Source organism: Anabrus simplex, chromosome 1 (genome assembly GCF_040414725.1).
Source record: "Anabrus simplex isolate iqAnaSimp1 chromosome 1, ASM4041472v1, whole genome shotgun sequence".
In the NCBI taxonomy this organism is placed as follows: Eukaryota; Metazoa; Arthropoda; class Insecta; order Orthoptera; family Tettigoniidae; genus Anabrus; species Anabrus simplex.
The window spans coordinates 288940775-288962019 of NC_090265.1; the positions used below are offsets into that span (position 1 = coordinate 288940775).

Genomic DNA, 21245 nt, shown 5'->3' on the forward strand with positions numbered 1-21245 from the left:
CAGCATCCTGCAGTTTTTTAATTTTCAATCCAGGTCGATAGTCAGACTCACGAAAATGAAGGCTACATACCACAGAAGATGTAGAATTTAAATTGGGCCTGAATTCTGCTCTTGATATAGCTTTAAGCCATTGTTCTCTGAGGTCAGTTCGGTTGGGAAATTCGTGATATGATACTCCTTTCACTTTACTACTCCGGCTTGTGCAGCAAGGCACGCAGCAATACACCATTGCTATTGATAGAAATCTGCTATAGGACATTAATAAGCCAAGTTAATGTAGCATATGGCAAGATCGTAAGCAATAACTAATTAAAGCAAATATGTTACGATAGCCTTCAGTGAAGTAAGAAATTAGATTAAAAGGGTATGAGAAACTCGAACGGTGCGCGAGATTTAAGCCTGCCTTGTAATTACTGCTTTTAATAAATTACTACCATTACATACCTTCTTATGATTAAATGTGCTTCCACTAATATCATAACACAATCTCAGTAAACTACATAAAGAAACGACACTCGACACATCGTTTACTCCTTCTTTCTTGTTGTTCCTAACGTGCCTTCGGCGCGGGTCTCGTCCACGCTTCTAGCGCCACAGCGGCCAAAGTAGTCCCTACGTGATGTTCGCAAAGAAGCACGCAAGCCGAGCGAAGTGGGAAGGCTGAGAGGTATACCAGAGGGCGATGGCTCTCCTCACCTTAAGCATCTGATTCTTCGCTAACAAAAGAATTTGCTCAGACCAAGATATATGATGATAACGGTCTATTGCTATATTCTTAGGCTTAAAACACTTATTTTCACAATGAGGGATTTCGGTAAATAAAGAAAGGGGAGGTTAACTACAATGATGCCACGTTGCAGAGAAACAGTGCAAACTCGAAAGCTGTGTAACAAGGAAGGAACGGAAATCTGCTACGCAGGAATCCACATTTAGTATCACATAACCAAGAGACGGCACGATTTTCGTATGGTCATTTGATGCGCAATCCAGACTCAGAAATTTTGGTTATTCCCGTGATTCAAAACTTTAATTTAATCATTGAGAGGTTGGCGTTTGGTCAAAATTCATTTCTCGTAAAATCATATTGAGAATAAAAGTCCAAACAATAACCTAAGTGAAGTTTACACTTTTAGCTACCAGATGCTGGAATAATATTTTTTTTAAATCAATTTTGGCACTTGGTCAAGTGATGCATAACACCACCCAATTCATCTGGTATCTTTCGATTAGCACAATACTTTTCAGAAAACGAGCGTAGATGTCGAGTATTCCATTTATTCCGCGGAATGTTGCTGCATACGAAAGCTTTAAAAATATCAGCGGAATATGCACTCACCGTGTTTTCACGTCGGTTAAAAGTAGCCGCTGCGTGTTCTCACTCCATTCTTTTGATCTGAAATGTAAAGTTGTTTTCGAATGCTATTCAATTTGAATTTTTTAACTTTTTTTACACTCTTGTCGCACACTTGACAGCAGGCTACACTACATCACCATCGCTTGTATATTCACTATCCCTAATAACCACTGTTTAATTATAAACGAGCTAGAGCTCTTATCTTTAGGCATTTAAAAATTGACGAAGAGCAAGTTAAGAGATCAACGCACGTGTTTAAGAAAACCTTGGGAGGCTATAAGCAGGAATGTCAGAAAGAAGGGAATAGTTGTTGTGAAAGGATCATTAGCCGTCCAGCTGCTTTTATTCCGACACTGAAAGCACTTTCCTTGATCAGGGAAGACTTCTCGTGTTGCCAAGGGATGTACAACATATAGAGTTCATTAGATATTTCATGGTTAGGAGCGCGCGGTTGTGATATTGTATCCGGGAGATAGTGGGTTCGAATCCCAATGTCGGAAGCCCTGAAAATGATTTTCCGTGGTTTTCCAATTTTCACACCAGGCAAATGCTGGGGATGTACCTTAATTAAGGCCACGGCCGCTTCCTTCCCACTCCTAGGCCTTTCCTATCCCATCGTCGCCATAAGACCTCTTTGTGTCGGTGCGACGTAAAGCCACTAGCAAAAAGATGTTTAATTTTTCAGAAATTCTAAATAATCGATCACACATAAGAGAAAATATAACTACTTATGTTCTAACGTTCAAAACATGCATTTGCATATGCGCATATGCATCTTTTAAATCTAGGCCCTCGTTATTACCTAATAATTTTACAAACTTCGTTTCTATTGCATTCATTTTTAACTACGCCAAAAACAGTTTTATGTTCTCTTATACCATCTGTTTCTCTCATCTGGTTTTATCAACAGCACACCTAGAATATTTTTCCCTCTTGTTTGTCCCATCACTTTCTGATTCATCTGTCATTCCCAGATTAACTTATTTACCATTTGTTGGTCATGCTTTATGCTTTCTGTCATTCCCATTACCTTTCCAGTTAACATTTAGTAAACTGATATCACGCGCTACAATAACCTTCCTTTCTGTATCATTCACCACATATATGATTATCTTATCAAATAATCCCCCGTCAGCACCACTCTTTCCATGTCTTTACACCCCAAAAACATAAAGTTGCCAATTATCTGTAGAAAAGAGCCTTACACGTAGTATTTTATGTTTCCCATCCTTAATTTTATTGTAGCTTACAAATTCTTCTTTCACAGGTATGAATACTCCCCCCTTCCCCCGCCAACCATCGCTATCCTTTCTCTGAGATAAACCCTCCAACTTCCATGAGAACATTTATGTGTTCATAATATCACTTTATGGTTCAACTTCTATTACAATATCTCAGAAATATACCTCTATTAAATTAATTCTATATCTTTCCTTACAATACTTCTACAGCTTAACACTGTCAACTTAATATCATCCTTACTTGACTTCCATCTCCCCATACTGTATTCACCGCTTGCTAATCCACTCAGTTTCCCCGAATGTACCTCCCTAAAAACCCGTAAACAAATCCCCTAACTTATACATACAATTGTGATTCAATAGAAGGACATCTGAGTATGAAACTCTATCTCCTACCTACCAATTAGGACCTACAAATCTCAGTCCCAATTTTCCACACACCCGTTCCATAGTCTCATTTAAATCCCTGATCACCAGTCAGTATTTTTCTATACAGTATCCCATTGGTAACAATCTCCCCTCCCTTTAACTTCTCTCACGCTGTCATAACCAGATTCCGTACATCCCGAACTATGTCGGTACCTACCAATTCATCCTTGCCTTACATTGTTAGCACCAAAATGGAAAATTACCGCCTTTTCCTTACCCTCCTCGTTCCCCCTTATTTTCCTGAACACCTGCCTTCACCTAATACCTAAATAGCACTCTACCCTTGTTCCCTTTAATCACACAATTTCCCCACGTGCCGAGATGCTCGTGACCAGAGCCTCAACTCCACCCTCCTCATTAGATTCCCTCCTCCCCTGGTCTTCTCTGATGCCTGTAGAACCTACTTCCTCCTCCCTTCTGTCCTTCTCAAGATCCTGTTGCACCTACCTCTCCCTATCCTCTACTCTTTCCTCTGACTATCTGTTTAAATCATCTTTATGTGTCTTCTCATGGAAAATATTGTAAAGGGAAAATATTTTAATTTTCCACTTCAATTTTAAAATATCTGGTACTCTATCCCATATCGCTAATGTTGGTATGGTTATTACCTTCATCTGATGAAGACTGGTTGGATTGAAACATTGAGACATCTCAGAGCAGTCTACAATAGTTGCCTCGAATGGTGTTACATGAACTGTGTTCTGACTGGGCTGTAAATCAATACAAATTTGTTTAAATTCTGACATCTGTCATAGCACTTTACAAATTAAATTAAGCAATGTTACAATATACTCGTATATACATGTTATATTTTATAACGGATTTTTTTATTTATTTATTTCAAAAGAGGCACCTGAGCCAAGGCTCAGAATGGTACAGTGCAATTAATTACATTTGGCAACAAAGAGACTTGAGAACATCAGCTTCTAGGACAAAAATATAATATACTGTACAATGAATAATAATAATAATAATAATAATAATAATAATAATAATAATAATAATAATAATAATAATAAGGTATCATAGTGATAGAAATCAAATATGAACAGCAGTGATTTAGTATACTAAATCAGTACTCTATAGGCTTGGCATTTTTACTTTTAGAAAATTAACAAGCTTGGTTTTAAAGATAGGTAATTTAGCGGCTTCTCGAATATGCTCAGGAAGGCTATTAAAAAACTTTACAGAGAAATGCCATAAAGAATTAGTGCTATACTTAGTAGACTTTGATGATTTACAGTTAATTTTAGTAGATCCTCTTGTACTGTATGATTTTAAAGTTCTTCCTTAATTATGATGATGATGATGATGTTGAAGAAGTCATCAGTACATAGACTGGTTTGATGCAGCTTCCATGCCAGCCTATCCTGTGCTAACGTTTTCATTTCTACGTAACTACTACATCCAACATCTGCTCTAATATGCTTGTCATATTCATACCTTAGTTTATCCCTACACTTCCCTCAAAAACCAACTGAACAATCACGATGTGTCCTATCATTCTATCTCTTCTTCTTGTTAAATTAGCCAAATCGATCTTCTCTCACAAATTTGATTCAGTATCTCTTCATTCGTATTTCAATCTATCCATCTCACGTTCAGCATTCTTCTGTAACACCACATTTCAAAAGGTTCTATAATCTTTCTTTAGTTATCATCCATGTTTTACTTCCATACAATGCCACGCTCTAAACAAAAGTCTTCAAAATCATCTTTCTAATTCCTGTATCAATGTTCGAAGTGAACACATTTCTTTTCTTAAAAAAAGGCCTTCCTTGCTTGTGATAGTCCACATTTTATGTCCTCCTTACGTCTCCATTGTTAGTTATACTACTACCAAGGTAACAATATTTTACGTCCCCTAGGAATACCCAGAACAACATATACAAGTGAGTAAAAACCAATCCACAACGCAAATAACAAGAATAGCACCTCCAGAAAATTAAGTTTTTACCTTGGTCTCCGTAACTAGAGTAAAATAATAATTGTGAAGCATATCCATCAAATTAAATTAAAATAAAGAGGCCAGGATACGTGATGAAAACCAAACACTTGATATGTTAACATTAAGAAGAAGTATTTCAAATGAGAGGGCGAGACCTCGCAACATGAAAATACAGTAAATATCTTTAATGAATGGAAGATAATTTAAAATTACGAGTGAACAGAATATATTTTCAATTAAAATGTAAATAGTAAAATCATATCCATGAATGTAGAAACATTTAAAGCATTAGTAAGTAATCTTATTGTTGTTGTAGTGTATAAATTATTAAAATAATTCATTGGAATTTGGAATAATTAGTAAGCAACAGTAGCCTACTACCATCATAATTGACTAGAGTGACTAACATGAGCTTGAAACAATTAATATGTAATGGTAACCTGTTATCCTTTAAAATGATAAAATAATTAATAGGAAGCTTCCTTTCGAAAATAATTCACGTAACCTTGAACTGAAGAGTAATAAACTCATTAAAATAGGCTTCATGATAGATATTCAGTTAATTGGATCCAATTAAAGTTCAAATCAAAGATCCAGTTCAGATCTTATTTAAAGTTGAAATTTGTTTCCAAGTTGTAATTCTTCCAAAATAAAAGAATTAGTCATAATTCACCGTAACACTCTCTTTTAAGGTTAACACCCAACATTATAAGGAAAATGACATATTTCCACATTAAAATCATTGGAGAACAACTCAATAAGTGATCAAAATCTTACAAATTTGCAACACCAGGCAAGACCTAACTATCTCAATAAAAAACAGCCCAAATAATAATGGGATGAAAAACACAACAGAACACGGACATGGGCCAGTAACATGAGTGGCTAAGAATTAAGAAAAGAAAAAGTAGAAGAAAAAACTTCAACTTTCTACCTATTACAGAAATAATTATAATATTATATGTTAGGAAGTATAATTTATATTTTATACAACACCATCAGATAAGGGAAAAACAAAATATTGGATTTGAAAATTAATATAAAGTGCCTCTGTAAATGATTCAACGAACTCATGAGGAAGAATAAAATGCATAAACCCAGAATAAGAAGAATAAGGTAGAGACCACAGAAAAGGAAAGCAAAAGGAAGGAGAAGAAAAACAACAAGAACAACTGTAGAGAAAAGATGAGGAAAAATAACAACCCAGAAAGGAAAACAGAATAAAACTAGAGAACATCACGAGATAGAAAATCACCAGTGAATGATATACTGAGGTTGGAGCCCGCGAAGTTCTGAACAATCCTGAGCGGACACTTTGTTTGGCAGTATTGGACGCTGCCATTGGTATTTTATAGGCAGCGGAACTTATGAAGCTGAGACGGACGTTCTCGATCTGTGGTCACGGAAGGGGGATCCTGGAAATTTCTCCCAAACTATGGCAGGACACCGTTTCCCGGATATCATGAGGTTTCTTCGATTCGATGAAAAATATACCACCAGGGCTCACCTGAAAATTGATAGATTGGCCCTTGTATCTGTTGTGCTGGACAAGTTTATACCTAATTTTACTATTTGCTTCAGACCGAGTGAGAACATTACCGTGGATGAACAGCTCTTTCCATCGAAAGCTGCCCATTTATGCAGTATATGGCCAATAAACCAGAAAAGTTTGGTGTGAAATTTTGGTTGACTGTCGATGTGGAAGCCAAGTATGTTGTAAACGGTTTTCCGTATCTTGGAAAAGATGAAACGCGACCCACCTATTAGACCCTAAGTGAACACGTACTATTGCGTCTTGCTGAGTTTTTCATCAATCAGGGAAGACGTTTGCAAAGGGAACAAGACTATTGAAAGGTCTACAATCTGTATAAAACTGGTCTGCGGTTAAGTTCACTTCAAAGGTGACCGAGCAAAGTGTGTGTACGGTGTAACAAATAAGTTGAAAAGCAGAAAGTGACATTTATGCAGATATGTATCTAATGTAAGCTAAAGTGTGTAAGAAGAACATTCTGCCTTACTAGTGTACTTATTTATTTATTTTTATTTATTTATTTATTTATTTATTTATTTATTTATTTATTTATTTATTTATTTATTTATTTACCCATAATAGTGTTTACAAGTCATGCATGATAAAAATTAAATTATGATCTATGATGTTTTTATACTCAATTCGAACCTTTTCCTGGCACCAATATCCTCAAGAAAGGAATACGTGCCACTATCGGTCAAAGTGACCGCTTTGGTAAAAGTAGGTAGAAAGAATGTTTGGTAATCCTAGTGTTAAGGGGAAGGACCCTATCCCCAGTAAAATCTGTTTAGATAATAAAATTTTGGAAAGAGTCAATGAATTCAATTATCTGGGATACAATTTATCTTACCAAGTGGAAATTGATATCTCTGCAAAAATAACCAAATTTACCAGAACAACAGGAATCATAAATCACATCATGAAGCCATCTCTTGTCCAAAAACACACTCGCTTACGTCTTTATAACACATTAGCCAGACCAACCCTTTTCTACGGCAGTGAGACATGGACAATAGGAACTCAAGACATTTCCAGAATCACAGCACGTGAAATGGTGTGCATGTGCAGAACAGCAGGCTATACAAAATGGGATCGTAAAAGGAATGAAGATGTGCTTAGAGTAATCGATGTGAAACCAGTAATCAATTACATCTATGATTACCAAGAAAACTGGAAACGTCACGTTCAAAGGATGGAATCTGGAAGGTTACCGAAGGAGATCCTATGCTATCAACCAAGAGGACAGAGATCTATAGGATGTCCAATGAAATGATGGAAAGAAAATACAAGACCATAACTGGCCACATGGCCCAATACTTGGAAGGATGATGATGATGCTGATGCTGACATAACATTTCTTGCCCAAACGCCAGCCTCACCTTCCGGAGCTGAACAAACCTGTTCACACAGACGAGGCTCTGTTGACCGAGTCACGGCGGTATAACCGTTACATCAATTACGGAGGACATGCTGTAATTTCAGCTAGTCCATTAGCTGAGAGGTGGCAGCTCCACCAATGGTCTTACTTCCTTCCTTCAGGATAGCAACCCATCGGAAGGACATTTGATTGCTTTCAAGTCTTTCAAAAAAAATGCAAGACAGTAACGGGACACATGGCCCAATACTTGAAAGGAAGATGGTGATGATGATGATGATGAATAGTAGGCTAAGTTCTCATTGCTTGATCATTCTTTCATTTATTCGGCATGGCATTCTTTGATCATTAATCCCAGAGTAGTTACTATATTTTACATTGTGAAGTTGTTTGGATAGATTCACATTGTATAGTGAGAAGGTTAGGAAAGGGACAGCAATAACATTCATACAAAATCATCACTCTGAAGCTTGGCCTTCAAAACTACGTAGGTCTACATACATCTGTGAACCAAGGAGGCAATTCATGCACAATTAATGTCCTGGAGCGACATGAGGAGCCCGACAAACCTTTGGAAATAGTTGTTGGAAGCTGGGAGGACTCAAGGCACTAGACTTTAAGTAATTAAGATTAGGGATGACTTTAGCAAGTAAGGTGCATCCAAGTGTAAGGATGGTCGACACACTTCTCCTTACTAGATAAAGTGGAATTCTAGAAGTATCAGGCAGTGCCTATCGCAGTATTACCTTGAGGTATGTTATAAGCGTATAAATATGTATAGGAACACTGCGGGTAGCTAAATTCTGGGTATACCAGTATTGTACAAATTAATAGTTTGTCAATTTTAGATTTACAAATTTGTTTAAGTGGGAAGATGAGTTGGTATAATCCAATGGTGATTGTCAATATCGTTTTGTTCTTTTTGTTTTGTTTCCAGAATAAATTCACATAGTTAAACTTATGGTAAATCATCTTATTGATGGAGTGAAAACCTGGCATTCAACACATACTTTGTTTTTAAGGTTAAGTAGTAGCAGGTAAGCTAATGGAGCAAGTTTGGAGCCTCATCAGCCCTATGACCATCGCATTGGTAGAAGGAGTTTGTTCATACTCACCCAAGTTATTTAGCTCTGCAAGTATTTTGCAGATGGTGCCCAATTTCATTATTCATATTCAGTATTGATTTCGTTAGTGATATTTTATTCTAGTCACAATCATTTTGCCTGAATTCATCCTTTATTTGCAATAATTTTACTGTGAGAAATAATAATTCTACTTACCAGACGTTTGCGATCCAAATATTCTCTCATGCGTAGCACCATATTACGCCGACCTGCCTGCAAGTTCCACCGGCTCCAAGTGAAATTATGTGAAAGACAAAACATGGCCATGCAGTGGTATAGATGGTTTTCCGCAGACTGGTGCTTTGGATTAGCACCCTCTACATAGCAAAGTGTATCAGATTCTGGAAATAGGTCTACACCACCCAGTCGCATTTTCTGCAAGCAATAATATATTTCTATTGGGAACTTCTGTTTTATGATTGTAAATTTCATAACAGTATTAAATGTATCTGGGAGTAAAAATATTCTTAGTTATCAACTTTGTCATTGTATCTAATAATGTACCTATGTAATTGGAAATGCTGTAGCATTATGTTAAATTCTGTTGTCATCGTTTTAGTGCATGTGTATGTAACACAATTAATATTAATTTTAACTGAATCTCTTACCACCTATATTCATATCCATCTTTGTGCCTCTCCCATTTTCCTATGTATATATGGCCTCCCAGCAAGTGTTGAAGCTAGGAAGTCCAAATGAGTTTGTCAAGGCTGAAATGAAATGGATGAAGAAGAATTGAGATAGATGAGGAGAAAAGATGATGAGGTGAAAGCCTATCCATTTGAAGACAGCAATGTGCAGAGATTGTTCTTGACCTTTTATGTTTTGATGTTTATGCTTTCTCTTTCTCTGTTGCTTCCCTTTATAATTCTGCCCTGTCACTGTGTTCCCTATTACGTGTTCCTATATATATTGCACCCGCCCCTACCCAGAAAGGCTCCGGCATGATATCTACAGGGCGTTAACGGGTTGAAATAAAATGAAATAGGCGCTTATGTAGAGTTACCTTAAAGGCATACAGGGTAAGAGAAACGGGTCATACCTAATTACAATGAGAACACATTCGGGTTAAAGTTTAAATTAATACAAGCGGTTTATTAGCCTTGATGATGATGGTAATGACGCATTTATATCTACAAATGAATTACATGGATTATTATCAATTGTTGTGGTTTGTTATCGACTTTTAGTCGTGTGTGATGGATCCGAGTATTGTTTATCGCAGAGCGATTCGCCATGACCTGATACGAACGGAAAACATTTACCACAAACACTGAAGCTATATGATATTATTAACTAATAAGATTAACATGCATGAAACAAGTCTGAGCAATCCCTATACTAAAAACACACAATTATTCCCCAACGAAATACCAGGAAGAACTCACATAAATGCGGAACAAACGCCCGGGTTTGAACCGACCCTCACTAGGATACAATTCGCCACCCCGATGCTCAGAACCACCGCACACACTCATTATTGTCACATCATGATACATAGACAACTTAGAGAAACACAGATTATATACAGTAAACACGTGAGACACCCATCCTCCATTTTGACATTTTGGAGTACCAATGCCGACGCAGGGAACTGAACTGACACCCCTTTGGATGGAAGTAGGACACGGAAACCCTAGCTACATTATACTCAAATGAATAATGACAGTAAACTAACAAATATTGGTACCAATCGCCGTGTCATTTAATAGCGAATACTTCATTCTGGCGTGTTGAATATTTCCATTATTAGCCGATTCCTACAGGCCTTGTTTCCTTTAACTCAAGGCTCCCCTCTTATATGAGCGGACACACACACAAAAAAACACTTCCCTTTACTAGGTCAAACGCCCCAACCCCCTGCCGTGGGCGGTTGATGGCCTCGGCCTACACAGGCATAACACGCCTTTTTTAACAAAACACCTCATCTCGAGGTTCGTTCACAATAAACTGAGCTCTGTTGCTCATTAAGCATCGGCTCTCAATACTTCACCTCAATTCAACACATATATTCATTTACACTATCTTGTTGCTTGATGCTTGTTATTTTAAGGGGCCTAACATCGAAGGTCATCGGCCCTTTTACACTATCATGACTTCACAACGCGACACCGGTTTCTATGATACCAATACTTGTATGATTACCTTCATTACAATTTATTATTATTATTGCTGGATTTATCATTACACTATCTTCCTACATGACTTACCTGGTAATTAGATCATACTGTGTGATCATACCGAACTTCCTCGTAATGACGATGTAATTGATCCCTAATAAATTTGTGATTACAGATAATTAATTTCTAATTAAATCGTCACACGGTAATACAATAATGAATTAAATATTCACACGCTAATCAGCTCAATCAAAAATTCATACTGTAAATAACTTCTAATTAAATATTCACAGTGATCAACCCACTTAAATTTTCACACGGTAATTACTCAATTAAATATTCACATTTAATTACCCACACGATAATTACCTCATCCTCAAGTTGCACTTAAATTGTGATAAACCTGCCAATTTAAATTGTATCAATCCCTATCTAAACATTTCAGCGGAGGCCTGTGGTGTCAGTTCCGTAGTCATATCTCGTAGTTCTGGGTGCTCACGTAATCTAATTACACTACTTACCAGCCATGCATTATCAACGCTGGACTAACTACAAGCTAACTTGAATTACTCTGAATTACTAAAAATTGGTCTCCTGACGCAACAATAATTACAAGTTCCCCCAAATAAAATGAGTAAGTCAATCTACTACTGCATGCAAACTTATCGTATTATACCTTTATTTACAATTAATCGCCCAGACCTGTTATTAATTACATAACGTAAATAGAAGCTACGTGCATCATGATAGCACATCTACATTAACTGAAGTTACAATCTCTAACATTATAGCGTCAGGTTATGATAACTGTTTCCCGCCCCATCTGCTCATGTCATATTAAATATGGTTAATACTCATCTCCATCACTTGATGACCCGTTGTCGGCTTGGGAAGTCCATTGCTGGTTTAGTGCTGATACATTGGGACCAAGGCAGTTACTGGTGGCACCATTCTTCCTTCAGGCTGGGAGTTCATGGTTCTAGGTTGACGAAACCGCTGCCAGTACTCCTGAGGTACACAATACGTCACTATTTATTCCAAAATATGTTTCGTTGCGTTCAGTGTGAACGTCCGGCCACGATATCGAATCTTACTCCGCAATCCGCGGTTCAGAACCGTGTTCCGCGTACCTTTGTTACTACTCGACATAGTACCGCCGTAGTAGTAGTAATAATAATATTATTATGAATTGTATTGAGTGTTCGCGACACGTCCCTGATCTTAAAATTTAGTCTCGGGTGTCACGTCTATCCAATCTGTGGAATATTTACGCACAGTACACTATTTCACTGGTAAATTAAATTTAAATTCACTCAAACAAAGGATCGATAGGAGCTTAACTTCGCATAGCTCCGCCCTCGGTAAGCCACGAGTCCCGAATCACGCGCTTCACCATCGGAAGTGCTTTTTTTTTACAAAGAGACCATTTCTCCCACCCCTAATCTGCATACGACCTATCCACGGCCCATTAGAGGTGTAATAGTACGACTATCAGGTGACCAATATTTGCTTGATGTGATTGAGACATATCCATTCAATTATCCTTCGTTGGATCTCCTTTAATTAATTAATGTTTGCCCTGCTTCCCCTCCATACTAGTGTGAACTCCCGTCTCGAGCATGTGTGGTGATGATAACCAGATGGCCCTCGGTAGTTTTCCACGCAAAATTGAGGCTGTATTCTTTCTCCCTTCAAAGATTAGCGAGCAATAGGACATTAGAGACTCTAAATAAATGCCCCACTGGCATTAATCTCTTTTAAATCGGGAGACGTTTCTAGAATCCGAATTTCATTAATTTTTAGATCGTAGATAATTAAGTTGGCTAGTCCGAATTAAAGATAGCTTCTATATTTCGTTTCGAAAAAGTTGGTTTCCCCTCATTCTCTGAGTCTTGAGGAAGGGATGTCTTCTCTCGAGTGATGTCATGGGGAATCCCCATTTATAACCCCTCCCGAGTGTAGGTAGGCTTGGCTTCTGCCGCGAGTTCCAGCTACACAAAGGACAATATTGCGCAATAGTTCGCAAACAAAGAAATCCTGTAAAATAACTTTAAAAGACTCCATTTATCTGTCTTAATGATGCGGATATTAATTAATTTCGGTCTCCCTTTCTTTAAATAGTGTAACCCGTAGTGGGTGACATGGTACCTGAGCTGCAAGAAAACGTGTAAGTTTTTATTCTGGATGAATCGAACTATTGGACGGCGATCTCAAGAGTGTTTTTCTATACAACAAGAAATTGTAATTTTAAGAAATTGTAATTTTATTTTGTTTTCTCGGTGAAAATGTTTTGTGTATTTCGAGAAATTGTTTTTCTTTCTAGGTAAAGACTATTCGAAAATTATTTTGAAAGAAAATCATTTAGAAACAAACTGTTTGGACATATGAAGAAAAATGTGTTATTATGTTTTGTGTATTTCAATTAACCCAGTGATAACTAGAAAACTTGAAGATTGTATAATTTTGTCTTGCTGGTTTTATGTTTTAAAATATTGGGTCCAGTTTAAAAATGAACTCCCTATACCGACACGTGTAAGAAATTGATGGATCAACTGTTGCGTCAGCAATTTCTTCATGGCTTGTCGTTTGCTTGTTGCCCATATAAGGTTAGGGTTTTTGTAATTGGTTGTAATTAGAAGTGTTGTAATTGGTTTAACATGAAGGTGTTTTCCGATTGGCGGTTTGATATCGAACGATTTCCGGTATGATGTGAGGTACGCGCGTGCTACCGTTTTCTTGTCGTCTTTCGCTTTCGATCTTCGAAGGGGTCGGACGCGCGGTGCGCGCGGTCCGGGCCTACGGGGCCAACCTACCCTAAGGTAAGCACGTTTAATTATCTTACAATTTTGTAATATGAGATTTTTTTTCTAAATTTAACTTTCGTGTGTTTCGGCCTTTCTTCTTAAATTTCGCGAAATGTAAATGTTCTTATCCTGCCAGGAAATCACCTCGGATCTTAGTTTGGGCTATTTCATTTATGCCTCTGTGTTACACGAGGCCACCCTTTGTTTGGAGGTTTTCTGGTTTTAAAATTTCTTTTATCCTTAATGTTGCAAAGAAGTAATGGAATATCTAACAAATGAAGGCTTTACAATACACAACAGACAGGAGGACTGGACATACATAGGGCATAACGGAGCTAGCACAATAGACCTAATAATCACAAAGGGCTTTAGATCAAAACACCTTGCCACCACAGTGAAAAAAGAAGCAGCAGTCATCCGTAAACACATTCCAGTACAATTAAATATAGAAAACGGTAGAAGTAGCAAATTAGAAGGAAGACGAAATATAACATTTGGCAAGACCCTGGACATGGAAAAAATCAACTATAATAATTGGGGCCACCACACAAGATTCAAATAGGAAGGCGAGGCCATGGTTGGACAGAGAATGTTATGAACAAAGAAAACTGACACTGAAAACACTACATAAAACTAGAGGACAAATGGCAAGCGCAACTACCGAAAATACCAACGAGAACGAAAGAAATACATGGACCTAATAAAAAAGAAGAAAAAGCAACACCTGGAAAAAGAACATAAGAAAATGGTAGAGGAGGCAGAAGAAGACCCCTACCGAGCTATGAGGCCAAAAGGGCAGAAAATACAGCCCAACATACCTATGGAAACATGGATAGATCATATAAGAATAGTAATTTGCTCAAAAGAAACAAGACCCATGATTAAGACACCTATGACTCCACAAGCTGATGAGATCTTCACCACGGATGAAATTGCGAAAGCGATACAGAAAATGAGGAATAAGAGAGTACCAGGAGTAGATGGAATAAGAAGTGAACACTTAAAGCAGACAGCACAAGAATACTTACCGATATGGACCTCCCTTCTAAATAAATGTTTAGAATTAGGAAGTATACCAGACGAATGAAGAAAGTCAACAATCAAGCTATTATACAAGGGAAAAGGAGACACAGAGAACCCAAACGCGTATAGAGGAATAGCGTTAGAATCTACATTACTGAAACTCCTAACAGGAATCCTCGCCAAAAGGCTGGCAGAGAAGCTAGAACCCCTTCTACCAGAGGAACAGTTTGGTTTTAGAAAGGGAAGGTCCACGACTCTGGCAGTAGAAAACCTGTTGGAACAAATAAAACAGACGATAGAAAGACCAAAAGGAAAACTTTATGTGGTTTTTGTTGATTACTCAAAAGCCTTCGATACGGTCAACAGAAAGGTATTAATAGATAAACTGGAGGAACTAATTGGAAGAACGAGCACAACGACCCTGATATCGAATATACTGGCAGAAAACTACATACAGATAGATGATGGAATAGGCATATCTGACTGGCTGTCGCAGATGAACGGTGTCCTCCAAGGCGATCCACTCAGCCCTATCCTGTTTAATATTCTCACGAACGATGTCACCAAAGGAATGGCAGGAACAAGCACATACGCATACGCTGATGACATGGCCATCGCAGCAACAGATATAGATAAACTGCAAGTATCGCTAAACACACTATGTGAATGGGCAGAGAGAAACGACATCCAGATAAACGAAGAGAAGACGGAATTGGTAGTATTTAGGAAAGGAGGAAGACTCACTGAAGCAGAGAACATCAAATGCAATGGCAAACTACTCAAGAGGGCTAATAATTTTAAATATCTAGGTATCACAATTCAAACAACGGGAAAGAGTTTCAGTTTACATATACGATCTAGAGCTTTGGCGGCCATTAGGGCTATGAATGAAATCAGGAACATCACACAACTATCGATCAGCACAGCTATGGACTTGTTTAGGTTAAAGATACTACCTGTTCTGACGTATGGCCGAGAATTAGTGGCAGAATACCTCACGTACAAACAGCTGGAAGAATTGGAGCGAGTAAAGGCTAGATACCTGAAGAGAATTTTAGGAGTCCCGCAGAATGCAAGATCGAGGCTAGTGTATGAGCTTACCAGGGAGACTTTCTTAATAGAGGATCTGAGATGCGAGCTCATACTTCAAGCTAGTACCAGCTTCAAACAGCTTATACAAGATCTGCATGAGAAGAAAAACAACATACCAGAGGACTTCTATGCAACATCTGCTATGCAAGACAGGACCTGGATGGAAGCTAATCATGATATGCGACACGTGACGACGAGATTGGCGATCCATGGTTTCCACCACAAGGTGTGCTGCAACAAATTATTTCACGAACCAAATGACGAATGTGTGTGTGAGTTGTGCATGGAATTCTGTGATAGATACCATATTGTAAAATGCAGGAATAGACAGAAATCCATCGTAGCTTATAGCAAAGAAAAGTAACGTGTATGTAATGTAAATGTAATGTAATGGTATTCTGCACGGCATGTGCACATTTTTCAATAATAATTAATGTTGCAATGTGTTAATTTTCCGCCAATTTGCCTCCAGTAGCTCTGTATAAAGACATCACGAAAAATTTGTAGTCGTCCTATGATGGACCATCCAGGAGATTGTTTGTTATATCCTATCTGGTTTATTGTTCAAGATTCAAGTTGCAGTTGTATTTCTGTTCCTTTTTACGAACTGTTTCCTATAGGTTTCTGTTCTTTTCTTTGTTTTTCTAATTATATTTTATGCGAAGGGTATGGGCGTGTACGTTCTTTTCCTTACAACATCCTACGATCTTACTGCCTCATAGGGTCCAAGTTCGCTTTCCACACTATTCCTGTCTGTAGTTGTCATTTGGACCTTTAAGCTTTAAGTATCCTATCCGCATCTTTTATTTCACTTGCGATTTTATTTTATGTATGTAGCCAACCTTATCCTTGCTTCCTTTGTGTTTTGATCACTTGCGTGATACCGTTAATACCGTATTGCTGGTATCGGAATGATCGTGATGATTATCTTTTTTATTTATTATTACTTCGACGTTCACATTTTATGTATCTTTTTGGCCGCGAAAATCAATCCCGACTACATTTGTCAAACCCGGCTACAAATAGCATTGCGTCCATAATTTCAAGGATCAGTATTAACCAAAGGTCCTTGGATCATGCCCCTGTCGGGTGCAATATATATGCTTTGTCACTTGTTTGTTCCTTTCCATCATTCACCCCTTATTTCATGTTGCAATGTTTTGTGTGTCTTAAACATTATAATAAATTCCATCTTGAGGGGTCAATTTTTCTGTAAGCACACTTCACTACTCGTTTCTTAGAAATAGGGAATACATTTTTAAATGGTACATTTTACACACTAAATGGAATTACCTCACCATGCTAGTTTCTCCCAGGGCAATCAGTAATTCTAAGGGTACATACTGGTAATTCTGGGTGCCTTGTTCCTATTTAGATCTCTCAATGTTCTGTCAAATTCTCAAAATTGGTTCTCTCATTCCAGTATATTATTATTATTATCCACCTACTTCTTTCCAATGATATAGGCCTAGTTGTTGAATATGTTAATCCCATGTCTTCATACCCTAGAAGCAGCTTTTCATCTGAACTCTTAATATAATTGTACCTAGTTTTCCTTTCTTCAAACATTTAATTGATTTTCCTATATGCAGTATCTACGTTTACCATGTTGCTATGCATGGATGGTGTTTGTAAACGAAAGACATCAAAATCTTTTGAGTGCAGCCTTTGTCAGTGTAGGATAAAATAAGAATAATGGTGGTCATTGCTTACAAGTAGATTATTGTGTATTAAAGGGAGGCAGGGAGATAGATGAAACAAGATAATAGAAAGGAGTGGCTGTTTAATTTAAAGGTTGGGTAATTCTCTAGACCTGGGTACCAGCAGACACTGAGGAATTTCTTAAGGCAAGAGTGTGGGAAAAATGGGGGTAAATACTTTGGTCTTCACAAAATCAAGCATTCAATCTTCTCTTACACTCAACCCACACCTGTGATTTTCTTCCTTAAAGCCTGACAGCCATATTCAAGCACCCAAATCTCAAAAACATTCTCACACCAAACCCTTTGCCTTTCTGGCTGTTTCCCTCTGAACACGACTGCGGAAAGACCTGACATTTAAATTCCTTAAACATTTACCCCCATCTTCACACCTTCTCGTCCATAGAGATTCTGAAGTTGGACATAAACTGGTGCTCAGGTCTAACAAAGCACCAAGCATTAACATTAGATAGCTGCCCCTATTTTTCATTTTCTTGTCTCGCCTATCTCCCCACCCCACCTCTTTATCTTACAATAGCATTGTACCACCCCTATAATAATTAACAAAGATGGACACCAATAATCCCAACAAAACAACAGTCTAGAATAAATTCCACGCAAGTAACTCGCAATAGGAAACTTTCTAATCAACCGCACTCAAGAAAAGGAGAATAAAATCCCAAGTAAAACAGGCAGGATGATAACAGTCAAAATACATTGCGATAAATGGCAAGACAACAAGCAGAATGAGAACAAATCAGAAAAATATATCAAGAAAACGTACGGATATACACCAAATACAAAATAATCACTTACCTTGGTGCAACACTTAACAAGCAATAAAATTGTTAGAAGTGTGTATGAACAGGCCCATGAAAGTAGTAACCCAAAAGTCCAAAAGTCCAAGAACCCATGGTTTCCTGCACTAACATTTTAAAACTTAAAAATCAATAAATAAATCAAATTATTCCACTAAAACAATGGCAATCGAAACTACTAGATAAATAAACTGTTTAAAGTAACTTATTAATCAGTTTCATTAAATTATTGAAGTGGACTGAAAGTACAGAATTAAAAAATGTAATTAACAATGTTGATAACAGAAATACTAAAATTAACTCTTGGTGTTTCAATGTAATTAGCAGTATTTAAAACTTCTAATTTACGGTAAAAAATTAGTTTATGATTTGCCAATAGGTTGCAAATAAAATTTTAACCCTAAATTAATTTATTATAAGGTTTTACATTCCGATTGTCCAAAAGGTTGAAAGCTTAATACCCTTAAGACACTGATCACCAGTGCCTCAAATTCAATGTCCCTGTTTACTTCACAATATTTAAACCATAAGATTAAATCTTATTAAATATCAACTCAAAGATATTAGTCGTACCAGTACCAATAAAACACAAAATAGATTCACACATCAAGATTATAAAAGAATATTATCTCACGAAACGAGATCCAAGATCAAAATACATATATTTTATAACTGTTAGACTCTTCAGTCTGCCAAAACTAACTTTGAGTAGGCTAAACAAATTTATAAACTATATGAAAGAGAAAACATATGGTAACAGTGTGTTGTTGTTGTTGTTGTTGTTGTTGTTGCTGTTGTTTGAGTCATCAGTCCATAGACTGGTTTGATGCAATTCTCCATGCCACACTTTGTTGTGCTAACCTTTTCATTTCTACATAACTGCTGCATCCTATACCTGCTATAATCTGCTTGTCATATTCATAACTTGATCTACCCCTACCATTCTTACCACTTACACTTCCCTAAAAACCAACTCCACAAGTCCTGAGTGTATTAAGGTGTGTCATATCACTCTATCCCTTCTTCTGGTCAAATTTAGCCAAATCAAACTCCTCTCATCAAATCGATTCAATAGCTCTTTATTTGTGATTCAATCTATCCATCTTAACTTCAGCATTATTGTCTAACACCACATTTCAAAAGCTTCGATTCTCTTTTTCTGAGATAGTTATCGTCTATGTTTCACATCCATACAATACCACGCTCCAAACGAAAGTCTTCAAAAACATCCTTCTAATTCTTATATCAATGTTCAAAGTGAGCAAATTTCTTTTCTTAAGAAAGGCCTTCTTTGCTTGTGATAGTCTTCATTTTATGTCATACTTACTTCTGCTATCGTTATTTATTTTAATACCCAAGTAACAATATTCATCTACTACCTTTAAGACTTCATTTCCTAATCTAATATTACCTGCATTACCTGACTTTGTTCAACTGCACTCCATTACTTTTGTTTTGGACTTATTTATTTTCATCTTCTACTCCTTTTCCAAGACTCTGTCTATACCATTCAGCAATTTATCCACCTATTTTGCAGTCTCAAGTAAAATAACAATATCAGCAGCAAATCTCAAGGTTTTGATTTCCTCTCCTTGGATTGTGAGTTCCTTCCCAAATTTCTCTTTGATTTTCTTTACTGCCTGTTCTATATAAACATTGAAAGGGAGGGATCAAACTGCAACCTTGTCTCACTCCTTTCTGGATTGCTGCTTCTTTTTCAAAGCTCTCGATTCTTATCACTGCAGACTGATTTTTGTACAGATTGTAGATAATTCTTCATTCTCGGTATCTGATCCTGATCACCTTCGGAATCTCAAATAGCTTGGTCCAATCAACATTAACAAATGCCTTTTCAAGATCTAAGAATGGCATGCATGTGGGCTTGTCCTTCTTAATTCGATCCTCTATGGTCAGACACAGAGTCAGGATTGATTCACCCGTTCCTACATTTCTTCTGAAGCCAAATTGATCTTCTCCCACCTCAGTTTCTTCTTCTTCTTCTTGTATGTTGTTGGGCTTAGTTTAACTCCATACCCAATAACCACATCGTTTGGTAATGCAATCGTTTGCGTTGATTTAATATCCGTTGGTTGGCAATCTTGGGAAGTGCAAGTCTTGGAAGTTGGTTTTCGTGGATAAAGATGAATCAGAGGAGTATGCTTGTGCTGGTAAAGGATGATTAAAGTCTTAAGTAACCCTATATGAGGTTGTAATAAAAAGTTTAGTTTCACCTATATGTGATATCAATGATAGATATGGAAGTTCTTCTATAATCGGTGAGCTGAGGTTTGTACTGTTGTTTATCATGTGCAGGTTAAAGGAATAGCCAGGTTATGTATTGTAAGTGTGAGAATGTTAGTGACATTTGTGGGCAAATAAATGAGTGACCTATAAGGTGATTTTACATTCATCAAGGAAATTAGTGAGCATATTAACTAATGGCTCCGTAGGAGTATGAATGAGACAAGCGACACTTGTTGGTAGAGGAACGTTATGATTTATTAGTACTTGGAAAAATGTTTTTCGTTGGTTAGAATAGTTAAAACATTGGAATACTAAGTGATGAATCGTGCCACTAGCTTGCTGACAGGAGCAAATATCTGTGCCACTGATATGAAATCGGTACTTATATTCAGGTGTAAGCGCATGATTGAATCTTAAGCGGATTAGTGTAGTTATATGTCTC

General features: G+C 37.2%; 1 protein-coding gene across 1 annotated transcript in view; it reads right to left on the bottom strand.

The window, feature by feature from the left end:
- The window catches only part of LOC136864159 (dynein axonemal intermediate chain 7), a 658911-nt gene that overhangs the window by 91841 nt on the left and 545825 nt on the right, over window positions 1–21245 (bottom strand). The window contains exons 14-15 of the mRNA XM_068226132.1: window positions 9159–9377; window positions 3633–3734 (exon numbers count right to left, since the gene is read on the bottom strand). Coding sequence (XP_068082233.1) covers window positions 3633–3734; window positions 9159–9377 — 321 coding nt within the window. The remainder of the gene's footprint in view (window positions 1–3632; window positions 3735–9158; window positions 9378–21245) is intronic.